The following is a 20,066-nucleotide window of genomic DNA, read 5'->3' on the forward strand; positions in this document are numbered from 1 at the left end:
TTTTTAATACAAAAGAAAAAGGGGCAAATGATATATATAATTGAAAACCATATAGAATAAAATTCATTACAAATACATGAAAGAATTCAAAACTTCATATTTTATTCTTCCATTAATAGAAAAAATTATAAGAAAAATTCAACAAAGAATTAATTGATTGTCTTTTCCTTCAACAAATATGTGAGAATTAAATAATTGTATTACTCAGTATTTCACTTAAGTTAAACCATTCTCGTATTTAATTATGTATTCAGTCTTACGTCTAGTTTATTTGAAAACATCGGGTATAAACTAGCAAGTGTAGCTCTGTTATATATATATATATGTATAAATGTAAGATGTAGTAAAATATGTACATAATTTAGATAAATACAACTATTATTCGAAGTCGTTACGTATCGAAGGACAAACAATTCTTTGTAAGCGCTAAACTTGTGAACATTTGAATTTGAAATAAATAAATACTCTATAACAAATATTTTTGAGGCCAATGTAATCCAATAAAAATTCAATACATACAATATAAGCTACTTATTTTATACTATTTATTTTTTATTATAGTGTTTATTATCCATAAAATTCAGTGATTAACGCGTTATAAATAATTTATAGAAAAGAATATAATATATAACATGGAAGATAATAAAAATATATTATGTGGACCTTCATCTTCTACAGAGGGCTTAATACACAACAACATAGGAGAACTGCTTTTAAATCAATTGCATGCACATGGAACTCGAATTGCTCAGGTAAAAAATTTATTTATTATAAAAAAAATATTCTTAAATTATCAAAATTTATAGTTTAAATAAAACAAATTTTATTCCTTTTCTAGATCAATGCACATACTGGAGAAAAACAAACATATCAAGAAATTCTAAATGCTAGTAAAAGATTAGCAACATATTTTAGCAAAATAGGCTTGAAAATAGAAGACCGCATAGCTATATGCAGTGAAAATAATACAGAGTTCTGCATTCCTCTTTGTGCTGCATTATTTTTGGGAATTACAGTATGTCCCCTAAATCCAATGTATTTGAAAAGAGAATTCTATCATGCATTGACAATATCAAAGCCCAAATACATTTTTACTTCATCAAAGGCAGTAAATACTTTGCAGAAAGTTATTAAGCAATTACCTTGGTCGCCAAAACTGGTTGTCTTAACTGCTTATAATAATTTACCTAATATGAAAGATTTAATATTAAATATAGATACCAATGAGATTAACAATTTTCAAGTTTGTAATATTGATGTGAATAATAATGTAGCAGCAATTTTATGCTCTAGCGGAACTACAGGACTTCCAAAAGGAGTTATGCTGACAAACAAAAATCTATTACTAGCAATAAAGCATTTCAGTAATCCAGAAATTGGACCGATGCATAAAGACACAGTAGCATTATATATGCTACCATATTTTCATGCTTATTCATTTTCTACTCTACTTGTTGGATTAATCGTAGGTGCCAAAGGCATAATACTTGCACGTTTTGACGAAAAACTTTTCTTACATACAATAGAAAAATACAAAATCGAGGCCTTAACTTTAGTGCCACCGCTTATGGTTTTCTTGGCAAAACATCCTTTTGTTGATCGATATGACCTCTCGAGTATAAAAACAATATGGTAAATATAAATATAAATATATACAATTAATTCTTGTCAATTTTTTAATTTTTTATGACAGTTAATATATATATTTAATATAAGTAAGATAATCTTATTTATAGGTGTGGAGCAGCTTCTTTACCCGAAGAAATTCAGAAAGCTGTAGCAAAAAGATTAAATGTTTCCAATATAAAACAAGGTTATGGATTAACAGAAACAACTTTAGCAGTATTACAATCACCATCTAATCATAAATATGGTAGCGTGGGAGTAGTAGCTCCTGATACTTTAGGTAAACAATTAATTGAAATTTACTTTCTCATCTAAAGAAATATAATTAATAATTATATTTAGCAAAGGTAATACCAATTGATGAGCCAAATTCAAATAAAGCATTGGAAGCAAATTGCAAAGGAGAATTATGTTTCAAAGGAGATCTAATAATGAAAGGCTATTGCGATGATAGCAAATCAACGGGCACTATTATCGATAAAGATGGTTGGCTACATACAGGGGATGTAGGATACTACGATGAAGATGGCTTTTTTTATATAGTTGATCGTTTAAAAGAACTTATCAAATATAAAGGGTTCCAAGTACCTCCAGCAGAATTAGAGGCAGTTTTATTAACTTGCCCTGGAATCAAAGATGCCGCAGTAGTTGGATTACCAGATGAAGAAGCTGGAGAATTACCACTTGCCTTTGTTGTAAGGCAAGATCAAAGTAAAATAACAGAAGATAAAATCATTAAATATGTTAATGGTAATACTAATAATGTGGTTTTACTATATATTCTGTATAAATAATTATAATGTCATTATCTGTTTTAGAACAAGTATCATGTCATAAAAGACTTAGAGGTGGTGTCAAATTTGTGAAAGATATTCCAAAAACTGCTTCCGGAAAAATATTACGTAGAGTATTACGTAATATGGTAAAATCTAAATTATAAAAGAAAATTTTTATTGGATTTTATTGGAATAAGAAATCATAATGATCTGTCAGTAATACTTTTTCAAATTTACAATTTTTTATTAAAACTGATGAAAAAGTGCTATTATTCGATAACTATTTGGTAACATATTTATTATGCTTCACTGATTTTTCTTTTGTATCCCATTGAAATAAGATTTATACATTTTTATACATAATTGTGTAATACTAATATTATTGTAAAGAAATTTTATAAAATGTATTTTATTCTAGTCTCATCAATATGAATTAATTAAGTATAAATTTGACTTATTGTTATCAATATCAATAATGTATTTAATGCAATTATCTACATATTATATAGTTTGCTTTATGTTCGATTATTATTTTATTACAAATAAAAAACCAAGTTATCTAATTATTTATTATTTTACTATTCTTAATTAATTTTTCGACCAATTACCACAGCAAAAAATACTGTCAACAGAAAAACCATAAATTATCTTTTATAAATTTTCATTTTTAATATCTAAAGTTCGTGATATATATTAATCAATCTATTTACCTACTACTTAAGTTTATTAACTGTAACTCCAGGTTTACAAACAAAAGCTGTTAAGCTTACAAAGAAATCTCATCTAATACCTTATCTAGTATAGAATAGAGACAGATAGAACATACGTGATTGTAAATTGACTATTCATAAAAAGACAGAAACAAAAACTGTGCTATTCATAAGGCATGGCATTGTCAAATGATTGAGATCGTCTTCTCTCAGTTTAAGTAGAAATGCAGGCTAAATGTGGGTTGCCAATTACCCTCACCTTTGACATACATAATAAATTCGTAAAGATTTTATTTTGTAGTTATACTACATCTACAGCATGAATTATTCTAATGTAGAATAAAATATTATAGATTGTTAATGTTTCGTGCATAATCGACATTTAATGTCTTTCCGTTTAGATCGCGTATTCACCTCTATGTTATCATGATAAATAATTTTTCTGACGTATATTTTACAATATTTATAATAATGCAAAAAATGATTTTCATGGCTCCTTAGAATTAATGACCCATTGTATGATAAATGCACTACGGATGTTATTCAGTTGGACGTTATTCGATATAAGATTTTAGAAAAAATCTTTTCGAAAATTTTCGTTCTTGATGAAAATATAAAAAGGCGTGAACGGAATGTTCTATGTGGGGCGAATGCGAGCCAAAGAAAGTGTTCATTAAACTATAATAAGTATATAAATAAATTCATTAAGGAATGACATAAAAAGTGTAACATTGAAGCAAATTACTTATTGTAAATTTTGTTTGACTTCTTCTGGTATATGATTTAAATACCACTGATGTGCCTCTCCAGGAGCAGTAGCTAAAACACCTCTTAAATTCGGATGTATTGTTTCTGCATGATACGCATATTTTTCTCCATAAAAATCAGTTAAAGTTCCACCAATTGCATGCAACACTGCTTCAGGTGCACAAGTATCCCATTTTTTGCAACCTTTACTGGCAAATACATAAGCATGTGCTTTACCTTCCAAAAGTAGAATTACCTATAAGTACGTCAAAAATTAATATTTGATTCAAAATTATTATTAGTATATTTACAATCGAATAGAAAATTAATTTGCATGACCTTACATTACGAAGTAAAGATAACTTACTTTATGGCCTGCACCACCTACACGAATTACCTCATCTGGGCTCAAAGCATCTATAGCAGCTTTAACATTTTTATCCGAATGAGAACTAAAATATAAATTATACTCATTATTGTTTCTCTTTAATATATTATAGATAGAATAGTTTCCACGTAGTTCATTTTTCTTAAAATAAATTTACCGTGTGGTTGTAATAAATCTTTTTCCATCAGGAGGTGAAATTGGTACAAATCCACCATATCCTACTTCATTAATTGCCCATAATGTACGACCCAATATACCCTTTTCATTATCCTTATAATATGGCTGATGAATCACACCACCAACTGCTTTCTTTCCAATTGCTACTCCCACTAATACCGTAACATGCTCTACAAGTCCTTGTGTGTATTCAGATGTACCTAAAACAATTGTTTCAGATATAAAAATTATTTTCATTTCCATTTTCAATGGTTTTTAATGTTTAATAGAAAAATTAATTATTGATAAGTATTACCATCTAAAGGATCTACCCAAACGCACACATCTTTTGGATCTATATTTTCAAGATGCGCTGGCAACTTCAACTTCAAAATATCTTGATCTGCTTCGGTAACAATCCAATCGGACGGTATTTCACAACTATTGGGTTCTTCTTCTCCAATAATAGTGATGTTCGGAAATAGTTGACTTAAAGAAGTTATAATACATTTCTGTGCACACCGATCAGCTTCAGTTTGTAAATCATTTTTGCCCTTTTCTACTATTTTTAAGCCTCCTTGACTCATAACATCGCGAATTATTTTACCTGCACGTATTGTAGCTGATATAGAAGTAGCCACTATACGTGTTAAAAGAGAAGCACTTTGAGCCATTCTTGAATAATTATTTTCCTTGTCTAAATTTCTTATGTTTTGTATAAAAATATGTTTGATAAGTATTACTTAGAGTAAGAAAAGTAACTTTCCTCATAATACAGCTTGTCTCCTATAAGATAAAAAATTAGAAACCTACTAGTCAAGGTTATATTAGCCAACTCATAAGATAAATAATAAGTTTTAGGAGAAGGGATATCTAAATTCTTACTGGTATTAATTCCTTCAAATCTTATGAGATATAAATATATATTGTGTGTGTGTATATATATATAGAGAGAGAGAGAAAGAGAGAAGAGAATTTACGATTGGTACAGTAGTATACATTTCATTTCCAATTCATACAGTATATACATTCCTATATGTAATATAAAGGAACATAATTTAAACAACAGCAAAACGACAAAAATATTAATTAATTCAAATACTTAATCTTCTTTTAAACAAAGGTGAAATGAATTTAAATAAAAAGAAGTTATCGGGATTATATAAGATAATAAATTATCATAAAGTAATATGATTCTCCTTAGAATTTAAAATCCTTATTTTCAAACATTACATTAGTTAATTTACAATATAATAAAATAAAATATAATAAAAGAGAAATTAATATGATGTAAAAAAAAAATTATAAAATAATTTTTAAACAATGACGCAATTGATTTTACATTGTAATAAAGTTAAAAAATGTAGTAATTATACAAGAAATAGTACCTTAGAAAATTTAATACTTACAAGCATATAATAGATAATATTAAATTACATTATAAAATAGAAATGAATGCAATAAATAGCAAGAAATAATTTATTCAAAACTATAATAATTGTTATTAATAAACTGACTAGAGAATTTTCGAAATTTCCCTAGAGAGGGAGCGTGAGATAGGATTTGGCATTGTACGACGTGTTACTAAAAGATTTTACTTTTAGTTGTAATATAAACTTTGTTATCCTTCTTTAGCAGTCATTTTCCTTCACACAACGAAAGGATGAGTTGTTGCGATGTTTACGTAATATTAATATGATATGTAATGAAAAATATAAAATCTATGTAAAACAGATATATACCAGGTAAGTGAGAACCATGAAAAAATCTAGACCAAAGTTTATTTAGATGAAAGAAGTTTAAATCGGGAATTAATTATATAGATTAATTAAATTTAAGGAAATATATTAAAAATTCTTAAAGAATTATTAAAGATGGGTTCTGGACAGAGCACTCGCAGATTGACTATATCCAATGAAGAAGAAATAGGAGTGATTAAAGTATCTAATGCAGTTGTAGAACGATTAGCTCAAGGAAGTAACAAAGTTTCCACTGAGACCGTTAAGGATGTAAGCTCATTTACTCCAACACAATCAGCTAATCCTACAGTTCCTTCATCATCATCGCAAACTGGAGATGTACCTTCTGGATATCCAGTATACTATTATCCAGAATTAACATTATCTGCTCTTGAAATGCAGAATAAGAAAGAACAAGAACTTCAAGTTCAAAATCAGTATTGGCAAAGACGCTTGCAAAACATGGAAAAAAAGCATTTAATGATAGATCGCATTTTAGAAGAAGAATATAAAAGAACTGTTGATGAATTTTCTTCTGGTAAAGTAATAGGTAAAACCAAGTTTTTCTCATTTTAAATATTTTTAATTTAACCTATTTTAATAATATTACATTTGTCCTTTAATTATGACATTTGTCCTTTAATTATGACATTTGCCTTTTATATCTATAATTATATCAACCACTATTATTTCCACAAACTACAGATTAGAATTATGAGCGTGATCTTTTAAATTAGAAAAATTAATGAAAAATTTGATATGAAAATATTATCATACTATTCTTGAATGTCTAGACAAACATCTTACAGTTGATTTAAAATTAAAATATTTTATAAACTAAATTACTATTATTTAACAAATTTTATTTCATGAATGTAAGTTTTTACTTATACTTATTTTTGTAAATAGGACAAAAAATGGGAGGTAATCTCAGCGACGAACAGCTGTGTACTGCAGGAAAAGAAAAAGTACTAAAATGCTATCAAGATAATCCTAAGGAAATACTTAAATGTTCAGATTTAGTAGAAGAATTCTCTAACTGTGTTGATCAACGTAGAGTAAATTTAATTACAACACGTTGTTAACACAGTAAATTCTGTTATTAGTTGTTTAATAAATTATTGTGCTTTTGTAGAATTTCCTGTTTTATGAACAATAAATTACACTATTCATAAATTCATATATATCTCTTAATTCATATTTAATATAATAATTTAAGAGGAAACAATATGCTAAACATTTTACAGGTTTTGACAAAATATATGTGTGAATTTTATCTAATGAAACAAATTTGATCACTTATTATGTATGTTATATAAATTATTTTAAATATAATTTGGAAATGATGAACATAAAATATATTAAATATTTTTAATGAGTTATGCATTGCTTCCTTGTTTGTTAGAATATGTCAAACTAAAGTAGACCATACCATAATAAATTTATATTTTTCATTATTTTAGGGCTCTACGCGCATAAAATTCTATTCTTAAACATATATTATTTGTATAATTAATCATTATTAAACTTGCCATAATTACCAATAATACAAAAAAACAATCAAAAATATTCATATAAAATATTAATATTTAAGTAAATCAAGTACGTGTAATATCTTTTTTTACTGTACAGTAATGCAAACATTATTAAATTGTACTTCTACAACATTATACTTAACTCATTGTTCTAAGAAATATTAATCACTTCTTAAAACAAACAACCAAAGTTAATATAACAATGTATTTGTAATGCATATTACATTAGCAATAATATGTATATACAGGATTTTTGTAAACAATATAAATAAATTGATCATTGTTTTAGTATTAATAAAATAATGTAGTGTGAAATTAGATAGAACATAAAAAATATTTATGTAAAAGATAATGAATTATATGCCTTTGGCATTAATGGTAACGGGAAAAGAAGGTAAGCAACAACTTAATCACTTTTTTTATCTCCGCTTGATAGGGTTTTTGCATGTTCAGCACTCAAACGATCATATTCTTTTGTTAAAGATTCAGCTTGTGATTTGATAGCTTCTTTGTCTTTCTTTTCTTTTGTTAGTTCATTCTCAAGTTCTATTTTTTTTGCCTGCAATTCTTTAATTTGATTTTTTAATTCTGAAACAGCTTTATCATGTGCCTCATTAGAATCATTTTGAGCGCTTTCACCACTTGGTTTCTGAGAAAGTAGACTTCTTGCTGTAGTAGTAGCAGATTGTGCTTGTCTCATAGCAGCTTCATTTTGAGCTAAAAGCTGAGCTTGTGTAGAGATTAATTTTGACAGACGTTGTATAACTATGCTCAAAAATAATGAAAATCCAGATATGTAGAAGTTTCTTTGAGCTCGGAAAAGTTTCATATTTCCTGTTAAAGCAGAATTGAAAAGTATTAAAACATATATACATATAAATACAATTAATGCAATCAAATGCTTTCAATTTATCATAATTTACCTTGCATTTCTGCATCTAAATGAGCATGTTCTCCAGCACGTTCACCAACCGTTGAATACTTAACCATTTCTCTGACAGAATCTAACCAAAATAAGACTAATATTACAATTATTATATAAAATATAGTTGATGACTGATAACTTAAACTTTGTGCAAAGCGTGATTTGAAAAATTTCTGCCATCTTGTTGGTGACATTATAGGTAATACTAGCAATAATACAATTATCATTTCTATATATAAGAAGGAGGCAACCAGTGACCACTGCAAACTCATGTTTCTTCCTGATATATATATATGTAGATATCTTTATGTATCTGTAAAAAAATCAATAAAATTATTTTTTAATTACAAAAATTAACAATGTACAAACTATTCAAATGATAATTTACTTTAATAGAGGGTATATTGTAGAAATACAGTTGTATATTAGTTTATTTTGTTTTTTTTTTATCAAATAATAATATCTCAGATACGTCTTATATGTGTCTGTAATCAAAAATGTAATAAATAATGATATTTTAACAAAAATCAATGACTGATGCAATATTCGTGCATTTAACGGCGTATAAGCAATTCTCATATATTGAAATATATAACCTTGCAATAATATTTACAAGATAAAGAATGTTTCCACATAAACGACGCGAAACAAGATGAATTTAAAGAAAAGATAATATATCACTTTTTACTTTTTTTTATCTAATATTTAAAATTGAAAAGTAATTTTTATCTTACAAATGAGTAATATTGGATATGTGACACGAAGGATTTTTGAATAATTATTGACACGTAAGATTAATACAGCAATATTTATCACGGAGAATATCGCTATGCTCACGCGGCAATAGTACGAAGCACTAATTAAAAAATATATAAATGAAAAAAAAAATGAAGAAAAACGGAACTTTGTCAAATGTTTAAAAAAAAATTAAAAAAAATTGACTGAACATGAGTAAATGTAGGATATTAATTTTAGAACAAGATTTCTATTCACTTTATACTCGCGCAACCTCCTTTCTGGTTTCACCGTATCAGTACTTTACAACGATATTCAATTTGTCATCGTTTATTCCGATTTTAATAACTACGTATGAACGCTCACAAATCTTCCCGAAAAAGAAATGACAATTATGCGTTAATGATTAAAGTATAAACATATATATATACATACATATATATTTATTTATATACTTTATATATGTGTGTGTGTATATGTATCTCTATTATAATCTAATATACGTACAGTCACACAGTAATAAATGAGTTCAAAGCTCAAGAAATTATATAAATATACTTGGAAATGACGTTAGCATATGATTGGGTAGCGAGCCTCACCACAGACTGCCAAAGACTGAGAAGCTACGAGATGAGATCTGATTGGTACACGTATTATCTATATATATTTGGATTCGGTGTGTGTATGTACACTTTTATATACATTTGTGCGTTAGATGCGTACGTGCATCTAGTAAATGCATTTTTGGTTGTTTTAGATTGATTTCAGAAGTATATTTATAAATTTATATATATTCATAGATTCAAGAGCGAACAATTGAATTAACTTCATATTATTAGAGATTATTATATAATTCATATCATCATATTATTAGAGAATATTATTGTTATTATTATATTTTATAATTCTTTAATTAATCATTGTATATTACAATTTTATATTATGATTTGATATTTTTTTTTTTTATATTTTATTATATCTAACTTAAATAGATAAATTAATTTGATTTTTATAAAAAGTATATAGTATATACAGGATTTTGTTTGTCCCAAAAAATTGGAATATCTCATGAGGAATTGGATGTATCAAAAAAATTTTTTACAAATTGTTTTGGTATGGAGGAGCAATGTTAAATGGTGTCAATTTCTTTATGCAGTTAAAGTAGTGATGGAAATTTCAAAGTTATATTCATTTTTTTAGATAGAACTATATATTTCTCTTCACATAGTTTATTGGAATTTGTTGTGACCAATTCAACGACATGCTATATAAGGTCATTTGTCATTGTAAAATATTATAAATTAAATTATAAATTTGTGAGTTACTAAGAACCATAACTCTGTATCGCTGATCGCCGTCAGTTAAACTGCATGTTGTAAATAAAGGCTGAACTTCTTACGAAATAAACTTCCTTTACTTAGTCGGTAATTTGAAAAGCATAAAAATAGATAAAAAAAAATTCTGCCTTTGCTTACAGCATGCAGACTAATAGTTTGCAATTATGATACAGAGCTATTAGGAATTTATAAACCTTATATGTCACGTTATTGAATTCATTTCAAATCTTCATATTAAACAAATTTGTAAATAAATTTTTTTGATAGATTCAGTCCCTACAACAATATCTATTCCAATTTTTCCAGATAAACTGGATATTCTGTATATTATGCATACATACAAATATGCTAAAAATTTGTGAAATTAATAAATTTACCTTATTTAGTATACATAGGATAATACAACATTAATCATTTCATTTGAAATAGCTGTATATATATTTTTCTTTTTTAATCAATTAGTTTTTTATGATTAGATGTACGACTTCTTTTGTGAAAATGTACAATAGAAGTTATAATTTACTATTTTGTAGAGCTATACCTTAATTAAAAAAGGATAAGCAATGTATATTGAGCGATCAATTTAATACGATGTTAATTCTGCATGTATCTATAAACAACAAAGAATTAGAATATAAAATACAAAAGTAGATATATATTATATATGATAGAAAGATAAAATATCAATTCTTAACAAACATACACGAATATATTATAATTTAAGTTTTCGTCTGCTCTTTCATAGCGGATGAAATATTAATTGCACCTAATTCTGTTAATAATTCTTTCTTTCCTTTAAAATATTCTTTATACCATGTAATGTGACCAAGTTTTTCATCTACAGTCAAATATGGATTTTTAGAAAGACCTACGCATACAAGTTCCATAAAATGACGTATTGGACCACTTTTAGGGCACCAATCTGTTAAATGACGTTCTAGGAATACATGTTCAGAAAAATGCACGTTACTTTCTTCTTCCATTCCTAAAATATATATTTTAATAAAACATATGAGGAAAGGATACTACATTACATCATAATATAAGGTTATACATTACCAATTTCATTATCAATAGGAAATTTCCATAATATTCCAGATTCAGTCCATTGTATCATTTCTTGAAAAATATTTTTAGGAGGTTGATTAACAATTAAATCAAGCTCTCTTTTTTCTAATGATTCCCACATGGACAACTTTGGTATGTTTGTCATAGGTTCTTTCATGTCTTTAAAAATTGCTTTTGCTTTTTCATTAAAAGTAACATTTAGCATTTTTTTCTTTGCAATTGTTTCCTTCCAATATTTATTTTTTGCTTCCTTCTTTAATTGCTTGATAATACTTGGTCCAATTATATGTACCTGTTCTTCGGTTTTAAACTTACGAACAATATCAGCTTTGTATTTCCATTGTTCATTACTATCTATTTGTTTGCTTTCTGAAGATAATTTATGTTCTGATACAATCTTGTTTACTACTTTACTAAAAATATAAAAATAGAGATCAGAATTAATTTATTTAATTTTAATTATTTGAAACAAACAATAAACATAAATAATACTACTTTAATTATTAAAATTAAATAATTGATTAAAATCGCCTTAAATATTCTAAAAACCTCGAGCTTCCATGTTTTTTCTTTTTATAATTGTCTTTATATATAGTGGATAATCTATCTAATAATTGTGTCTTTGTTTCCCCTTTATCTATATTGAGAGCTTTCGTTACATCTTTGGCAGCTTCTATAAGTCGTGCTTCTAAAATTTAAAATTAATAAGCATATATAAACTTAGATAAACAAATTTTATTACAAATATAGTTCTACTAACCATACGATTTATTTGTTTTCTTTATGAATGATTTATCCTCTTTAATAATTTTTCTCACAGGCATAGCAACATCTATTCTTTTTTTATCTTTCAACTAAATATAATAGAAAATTGTTGTATACATGATTGTACAATTTGATTTGAAAATTTGGAATAAATTTGACGACATATATTTTATTTACCATTAGATTATCTATAAGACTATCCAATGATTTTGTAGAAGCATCTGCAACTGATTTTTTTTTCTTTACTTTTTCTGTATCCGAATCAGAATCAGATGATGAGTCTGATGATGATCCAGACGATGATGATGAATCGGATGGTGATCCAGACGAGGTAGAATACATTTTAATTAAAGTATTCAATCTTTGAGTTGGTACCGGAATTCGAAACTTAATCCCTCTGTAAGAATTTAATAAATTAATAATTAATAAAACATAAGAATTGTTAAATGTATAAATGCTTATTATAAGACATAATAATAAAATAAAAAAGAAATTCATTCAATGTTTTACATTAATAAAATTATAGTTTCATAGTATTTCTACAATATATAAATAAAAAATGAAAATGTTTAATTCATTTATAGAATTATTATCTTAAAATTAAAAAATACTGCAGACTATTTAAAATCAAGAATTACTACTAACATAGAAATTACACTTGTAGTCAACATATTGCAATGATTTTACGAAATATATAACACTGAACAAATACAAAGCAAAATAACGTTTATCTCTAAATTCTTTTTAAGTGCAAATTTAAGTTTACAATTCTGTAGCACAATCAATATCTAATACATTGTACAAATTATTAGTTTATCATATGGTCTCAATGCATCTGCGCAGATTGAAGCTAAATTCATAAAGGTTAATTCTCAAAGTAAAATATAACTATATTTAGAATATGAATTTCGAGGCAGAGGGAAAAAGATAATGAAGAAATGAATTTGCATAAAAAATGATTTTTGAATTTTTTGAATTATATCATATTTTTATTTTATTAATGATATTTATGGTAAAAACATTAAAGAAAATGTGTTCATGTAGTTTGCCAATCGAAATCTAGGATTGATCGTAGGACTATCTAATAATAAAATTCTATGTATTATCATTGGTGTAAAATGTATCTACTATTTTTTATTGGTGCAAAATTCATTAATGAACTATTAATACTCGTCAGTCTAATCCTTTTTTTATTTAAACATTCTAATAATTTTATCCTTAAAAATTTACCTTTTCATTCGTGAGTTATAATTATCATCAATTAGAATATACTCAGTAAGTTTAATTATGTACCATTAATCACATGTTAAATATTATTGGTCATCGTTTAACATCTTATGATTATCTTTGTTTCATAAGAATTTACATCATCATTTTAATAACAATTTTTGAACCCGAGATTTTCGATAATGTAAGATATACATTTACATATATACACACACACATAATACGTGTCTTGAATAAATGTTTTTGAAATATAAAACATTGTGACGTAAATGAAGATTAGCCTCACTGACTGTTCATGAGTCATGATAAAATGGTATTTATATGTGCATCAGTAGACGATTTAATCGAAATTCAATAGGGATTTATGTCAAGATTTTTTGTAATGTTTCAGAATCAATTTTTCACACAAATACATATATAAGAAGTTATATATCTTTTTTATTTACAAAATTTTATTTTAATTTTATATATATATATATATATATATATATATATATATATATATGTTTTTGTTTTATTTCGTTTCCTACCTTTGTTTTCAATATTTAAAAAAAGAGAAAGAAATGCAGTATTAATTTTATTTATACATTCATATTTTATTATTTTATAAAATATAAATTTAAGACAAAAAGAATCTAGAAGAAAAACAGAAAAATTCTCGGGAAAAAAAATAAATGTCTCGAATTCATTTGAAATCTTTTATTTAATATTATCGTATTTAGATAGATAGTCAAAGGGAAACTCGAAGCTGTACTAAAAATTCGTAGGGATACGTTTCGATGGTATTTTTAAAAGTGACTAGGTGGTGGGAGCGCAGCTCCTTCCTATAATTTCGCTTTTACGTTTTTTTTACTATACATATATTATATATATATGACGTAGGCACTTGAATAAATTCGTATTGTTAGAATAATCCGTGCCGCGCGAAAGCATTACAATGCTATATTATTTACGCTACAGTCGTCGTGTCCTAAAATATCATAATACAAATTTCTTTTCACAGTTTCGGCTGCAGCAGGAACGTTGGTTGGATAGAGGCTTTTCTTTATATACCCTTTTGTTGTTTCTTTTCATTCATTTTTTATGTTTTCACATGACTAATATAGTCACCAATATACAATTGCCAAATTAAACACTTTTACCTCTTCGTTAAGTATTACTTTTTGTTCCATGCTTCCACAATCGCACTTTTGCATACACACACATGCACCCAGAAAAGCATACGCACATAGAAACAGCAGACATACTTATCCAACAGCATACGCCAAAAAAAAAATTTCGCTCAATGTCTCATCAAGAAGCTATGTTTACAATTTGGCAAAGAAACAAATGAGCAATCGAAGGAGTTCCAGAAAAACGAATGTTCTTTTTTTTGTTTTTTATATAAAGGGCAAGACAACAACGTTTTCGGATATTTAGCGAAGCTTTGCGTTGCTGTACAACTTACAATAATACGTAATTGAAATACCGTAGTAGTTTAGCAAGTAGTGCAGACTCAATATGAGTCGTAAATGTAATTATTAAAGATCTCTTAAATTGGTCTAAGTTTGCTACAAAATACTACACACTATTCATGGTATTGACTTCGTCAAAGAAAGAAAAGGGGGGGGATAGAACAATAAAGAATAGAGTGTATCTATCTATTAAATTACAACATTTGTTCTGATTATCCCCTTTCATTCTATTTTCTACATACCAAATAGCGCATAGACGAGCAACAAGATCGACACTTATGAACGTACGACTAAATCATTTGTCACATTAACATTACATGTACATATAATCGATTGGATTGTTTCGAATTGAATACATCGTACTAGTTACAACAAACTTAGTTAAAGAAAAAATTAAATTTGTTAAATTAGAAAAAAATCATTGCAATTAGTCGTACGATATTGAGGATATTTTGATACGTCAATATGATCGTAGCTTCAAAATTGTTTAGTTTACGCCATCGTTATTTAAAAACTACATACGTCTAGTATTTACATTAATGACAGAGCTTTTTTTTCTATTTTTTTTTTCTTTTTTTTTTCTATTTTTTTTCTTTTTTTTTCGAAGAGACACGTGCGAGAGAAGCAGAAAACGCTTTTAGGAGATTTATTCTTCTTCCCTTTTCTTATCTTTTCTTTCACCTCTAATAATATAGCTCCGCTCATCATATTTTTTTTTTTACATATTAGACATTAGATATATTTCTCAGGTAATAACGTTAATACTAGTGCGTTGTGAACGTGATTCTCAGTTGAGTGACTCTCTCTTTCTATCTTTTACTATTATAGATCAATAGTAAAATACATACACATACAGAAAAAAGCTACGATGTAACTCGTTTTGTCGTAGCTCTTTTAACGTTTTTTTCAGTCTCATAAAAATTCTTTTACATCGCTTAACGAAGCTCATCTTCCTCATATTTGCGCTTATAGTCCAGAAATTTCAGCGTGTTACGATTCCTCGAACGATGGGATGACGACACACGACTATTATATGAATGACGTTTCATGTCCATTCGAGAATAAAATGATTGAGAGTAGAATTTAAAAAAGGCACTTTTCGGTGAATGGAGATGGTCTGGTGCAGATTCAGGTTTCCACGATATTCAAAGTCGAATAGGAGCTTCACATCCTAGAGATATTTCTTTTGGGCACTTTTCCTGATATGTTTTGATTTAAACATTTCATTATTTTGTCGATAATTTCACAACAATAACTCTGATTACTCTTTTTTTTTTTTTAATTTTTCATTATCCCAAAATATCTAACTTGGACTAGCAAGAAAAGTCATCCCTCGCTTGATGATTCATTATTTCAAAAGTTCCTAGATGATAATAAAAATGGATTGCTCTTTTTTGAAACTTTTTTAGGCAAATTATTTTCCCTTCATATCGTAAAAATACAAGTCTAGCTTGTAAAACTATAAGACTAACTACAAGCCTGAAAAAGAGTAATCGATGAGAAGTAACTTTTTGACCCGTCCTGCATTTGTTGTTTTAGACTTCTTTTTTTCTCTTCCCCTCATATTTTTTTGTTCCTTTCGATATCGCTTCGTTAAACAATCTTTCAAATTCGATCCCTTAATGTTATTAATCGATATAACGATGTATCTTACGAATTATGATACGAAAAAAGCGTTTGTTTTTATCGGATTGGAAGGTCAACGGTAAAATGGAGGTACGATTTGGTATCATCTGTACGGTCGGTCAATAAACGTATATCGTTTTTAGCTGATCCTTAAGTTCCGGTGGAATGGCACAAGTCTCGGTTTCTGGTTTCCTCTTGACTAAACGACGCCAATGTCCACCAAAGTTTTTACGAAAGCCTTTTGCAAATCCCGGCCTACCACCCGCGGGTAGCGTATGTACAAGAGCATCCTATAAAAAGAACAAAAAAAAGACAATATTAACGATCAAATCTGATATATCAAAGAGAATTAAAAGGAAGCGACGTTCTGTTAGCTATACATATATACATACACACACACATGTATATCTATGTTTCGTAAAATGATTACTATCGAGTAAATGACGTTCTTCCGTACTTCGGACTAATAACATGTTTTAAAGCGCATATACATGTATGCACATGTATAATATAATGTGTATGTGTATGTGTATGTATACATATATATAGCATACAGTGGGGAACTTAAGTATTTCGTAGAGTAGAAGTACGGAAATATATTTCTAATGTACGAATACTTAAGTATTCAACTATGTATATGTATATATATGTACGCAGTATACGTTACATCATCATGAGCAAGTAAATTCGTCAATGGTATATAATTAATTCGTCATCGAATTTGCGGGAGACTCTTATCACGAATAAAGAGATAAATTTTGTAGTAATCTTTTTTCGCCTTGTTAAAATGATATCAAACGCGACCATATTTTATAAAGAAATGAATTATCGAAAAAAATAATCGTGTAGTTTGCTTCTAAATTTAATAAGATTCTGACCGAAATAGAATACTAATGTCAAAGAGTCTTTCTATTTCTACATTTACTTCTTTCTTTTCTCTCTTTTCACTTCCTTTTTCTTTTATTTTTTATTTTCTTATTATTTTGTCAGGTAGCTGACAGCTGCAAGAATGGCAGCCGTTATGTCGACTCAATGGATCGACCTCGCTCCTCGATATACCGTCCACCCACGTTAAATTTAGCAACAAGCTTGAGGGCGCGCCATGCCGAACTTGGACAGGGCAATAAAGGAGTCGATTTGAGGGTGAAGTTCCCTCAAAGTAAATCTTTTTGCATAGAAAATCATTTACTTCTATTTATTTCTATCTTTTGTTCATTTTTTTATTATATATATATATATATATATATATATATATATATATATATCACTTTTATCTTATTTTCATTTCGAATTTATTTTTCGATAATACGTTCTTATGAAAGAGAAAACGTAAAAAAAAAAAAAAATAAAATGGAAAAAGAAACAAATATTACAATGATAACAATATTTTTTGTCATCATAATCATCATTATTATCGTAAAAAATGTAGTTTTACGTGCTAAATTTAAGATACTTCAAAGAGAAATATCGCCAAGTCGTAATGCCACAGTCTCATCAGCATTACGAAAGAACGGATGATTTTAGGTTGGCAAACGCATGTGTCTCGCGAGACATCGAGATCTATTTAAAATTTGAAAGCTAAACGATTAGCCAGTTTCAAGGGTAATGTCGACCTCAAATCACTTTGACGATCGTACGTATCGCGAATCGCACGCATCACGCGAATCACACGCATCCAAGGTGCCAGGATAAAGAACATTTACGTGCAAAAGAATGATTTAATAAATTGGAAATATCTTTTCGTATTTTTTTCGAGGTAAAATGATATCAATGATAGACGTTGGATTACTATGAATTTTGAGTTTAAATTTCTATGAAATGAAAAAGAAAAAAAATGATGATAATAATAATAAGAAAAAAAAAATAGGTGACATTAAAATTAAACATGATATTAAAATTAAAGTTAAACGAACAGAAATATTGATTAAGAGATAAGATGAATTTGTGCGATCATTAAATTAATTATTTGGAGAAGTTTGATAATAATTTAACGATATCGCATGTAACGATTATATTATATAATATCTGTATTTTTTTCTCCTTTAGGAAAGCAAAGGCAATGTTTTGGAATTTGAATAAGATATAGAAACTAATAGTAAAATGAAAGAATAATATTGTCAAGAATTTTTCCAGCGGTCGATAAAATTTCTTTCTATCCGAATACCGCAATCTCGTGATTTCGTTCGATAAGCAACAATGACCATTTTACTTGTTCGACCATATACCACACATGTTGTCCTTGCTAAATCAATAGTATTGATGGTATAGTTGTTTTATTAATCATCGGAGTAGTTAAAGACTTCACTTATCTACTTTATTTTCATACTTCGTTCCTTGAATCTCATTGATTATTAATAAATATATACATACAATTAATATATAAATATAAATATACAATCGTGACCGAAAGTTCTTAAATAATTTAAAAAATCAATTGCTCCTTTATTCGAGAATTTTTAAGCTAAAAAAAAAAAGACAATTTTACTAGGCTTGTAATTTTACAATCAGAAGAAAGAATTATCTTGAAAAGCCTCGAAAAAGTTGATTAATTTTTAAAATTAATAATTAAAAAATTTTCGACCGATTCTTTATTGAATATTCGATATTATATTAACGTATTAATTGTATTATTTGATTAATGATCTTTGTAAACTTGCACCTTATTTTCGATAATATATATGTATAAAGATGCAAATTCAAAAGCAACTATTAAAAATAGAAGTAAACGTGACGTTGAGAAAATGATATATATTTATTAATGCCTTTCAATTTCATAAACTAACGTAAATGTTTATATCGGCAACACAAATCGTCTTGGCTATCGAAATATCAATCTATTTTTACTGAATTTACATTAAAATTCATAACATTTTTCCATCTGGTTAAGTATTTTTTATGTATACTACTAGATAATATGAATATATTATGCTAATACAAGTAGGAAATTAATGCAAGTAGTCGAATGTATTTATAAAAATAAAAAAAAAAAAAAAGAAAAAAAAAGGATTGACGCAACTTATTTACATTCCCGTTTTTTCCAAAATCTTCGAACTCAGAATACAGAAACGTTGTATTTATTATTAGATGTGGAGAGAGAGAGAGGGGGAGGAAGAGAGAGGGGGGAGGGAGAGAGAGAGAGAAAGAGAAGGAAGGAAAGGGAGAAAAAGAGAGTTTTGAAGAAAAAAAGAAAAAAGAAAAAAGAAAAAAGTAATTGAAAATTTAAAAAATTAAAAAAAAAAATAAACTAAAAAG

General features: G+C 27.2%; 6 protein-coding genes and 1 long non-coding RNA gene across 25 annotated transcripts in view; 3 read left to right on the top strand and 4 right to left on the bottom strand.

Moving 5' to 3' along the window:
• The first annotated feature begins 31 nt into the window (after positions 1-31).
• LOC124421520 (4-coumarate--CoA ligase 1-like) lies at positions 32-2,739 on the top strand. 6 transcript variants are annotated; one of them, XM_046956769.1, is made up of 6 exons: positions 32-180; positions 613-752; positions 839-1,632; positions 1,737-1,906; positions 1,969-2,376; positions 2,445-2,738. In XM_046956769.1, the coding sequence occupies exons 2-6, from the start codon at positions 633-635 to the stop codon at positions 2,564-2,566; spliced, it is 1,614 nt and encodes a 537-aa protein (XP_046812725.1). In that variant the 5' UTR covers positions 32-180; positions 613-632; the 3' UTR covers positions 2,567-2,738. The 6 variants fall into 6 exon arrangements, with proteins under 6 accessions (XP_046812725.1, XP_046812726.1, XP_046812723.1 ...); XM_046956770.1 differs by lacking the exon at positions 32-180 and adding an exon at positions 200-419 and having other exon boundaries at positions 1,969-2,337; positions 2,445-2,739; XM_046956767.1 differs by lacking the exon at positions 32-180 and adding an exon at positions 202-419 and having other exon boundaries at positions 562-752.
• A 647-nt stretch (positions 2,740-3,386) lies between these two features.
• LOC124421524 (3'(2'),5'-bisphosphate nucleotidase 1) lies at positions 3,387-5,872 on the bottom strand. 2 transcript variants are annotated; one of them, XM_046956781.1, is made up of 5 exons: positions 5,813-5,872; positions 4,720-5,189; positions 4,405-4,624; positions 4,227-4,311; positions 3,387-4,115 (listed from the first exon to the last, which is right to left on the bottom strand). In XM_046956781.1, exons 2-5 carry the CDS (start codon positions 5,075-5,077, stop codon positions 3,858-3,860), a joined length of 921 nt encoding a protein of 306 aa, XP_046812737.1. In that variant the 5' UTR covers positions 5,078-5,189; positions 5,813-5,872; the 3' UTR covers positions 3,387-3,857. The 2 variants fall into 2 exon arrangements, with proteins under 2 accessions (XP_046812737.1, XP_046812738.1); XM_046956782.1 differs by lacking the exon at positions 5,813-5,872 and adding an exon at positions 5,289-5,430.
• On the top strand, positions 5,414-7,322 carry LOC124421527. 5 transcript variants are annotated; one of them, XM_046956799.1, is made up of 4 exons: positions 5,414-5,526; positions 6,039-6,148; positions 6,267-6,692; positions 7,052-7,322. In XM_046956799.1, exons 3-4 carry the CDS (start codon positions 6,278-6,280, stop codon positions 7,225-7,227), a joined length of 591 nt encoding a protein of 196 aa, XP_046812755.1. In that variant the 5' UTR covers positions 5,414-5,526; positions 6,039-6,148; positions 6,267-6,277; the 3' UTR covers positions 7,228-7,322. The 5 variants fall into 5 exon arrangements, with proteins under 5 accessions (XP_046812755.1, XP_046812753.1, XP_046812754.1 ...); XM_046956797.1 differs by having other exon boundaries at positions 5,415-5,526; positions 6,243-6,692; XM_046956798.1 differs by lacking the exon at positions 5,414-5,526 and having other exon boundaries at positions 5,977-6,148; positions 6,227-6,692.
• Positions 7,323-7,868: 546 nt separating this feature from the next.
• On the bottom strand, positions 7,869-9,969 carry LOC124421526 (B-cell receptor-associated protein 31). 6 transcript variants are annotated; one of them, XM_046956788.1, is made up of 4 exons: positions 9,596-9,752; positions 8,991-9,087; positions 8,601-8,915; positions 7,869-8,511 (listed from the first exon to the last, which is right to left on the bottom strand). In XM_046956788.1, the coding sequence occupies exons 3-4, from the start codon at positions 8,872-8,874 to the stop codon at positions 8,084-8,086; spliced, it is 702 nt and encodes a 233-aa protein (XP_046812744.1). In that variant the 5' UTR covers positions 8,875-8,915; positions 8,991-9,087; positions 9,596-9,752; the 3' UTR covers positions 7,869-8,083. The 6 variants fall into 6 exon arrangements, with proteins under 6 accessions (XP_046812744.1, XP_046812747.1, XP_046812745.1 ...); XM_046956791.1 differs by lacking the exon at positions 9,596-9,752 and adding an exon at positions 9,337-9,541; XM_046956789.1 differs by lacking the exon at positions 9,596-9,752 and adding an exon at positions 9,216-9,541.
• Positions 9,970-11,088: 1,119 nt separating this feature from the next.
• Positions 11,089-13,330, bottom strand: LOC124421522 (28S ribosomal protein S31, mitochondrial). Its single transcript, XM_046956779.1, has 7 exons — positions 13,153-13,330; positions 12,685-12,904; positions 12,503-12,596; positions 12,292-12,430; positions 11,734-12,155; positions 11,378-11,659; positions 11,089-11,284 (listed from the first exon to the last, which is right to left on the bottom strand). Exons 1-6 carry the CDS (start codon positions 13,176-13,178, stop codon positions 11,394-11,396), a joined length of 1,167 nt encoding a protein of 388 aa, XP_046812735.1. The 5' UTR covers positions 13,179-13,330; the 3' UTR covers positions 11,089-11,284; positions 11,378-11,393.
• A 1,088-nt stretch (positions 13,331-14,418) lies between these two features.
• LOC124421525 overlaps positions 14,419-20,066 on the bottom strand; it is a 67,589-nt gene continuing 61,941 nt past the window's right edge. For all 4 annotated transcript variants that reach the window (XM_046956784.1, XM_046956783.1, XM_046956787.1 and 1 more), the window contains one exon: positions 14,419-17,104. In XM_046956784.1, the coding sequence (XP_046812740.1) occupies positions 16,934-17,104 (171 nt within the window). In that variant the 3' untranslated portion in view covers positions 14,419-16,933. The remainder of the gene's footprint in view (positions 17,105-20,066) is intronic.
• LOC124421528 lies at positions 18,130-19,817 on the top strand. The gene is made up of 2 exons (XR_006941688.1): positions 18,130-18,570; positions 18,861-19,817. It is a non-coding gene; the product is annotated as an uncharacterized LOC124421528 (long non-coding RNA).

Source organism: Vespa crabro, chromosome 2, assembly GCF_910589235.1.
Source record: "Vespa crabro chromosome 2, iyVesCrab1.2, whole genome shotgun sequence".
Classification (NCBI taxonomy): Eukaryota; Metazoa; Arthropoda; class Insecta; order Hymenoptera; family Vespidae; genus Vespa; species Vespa crabro.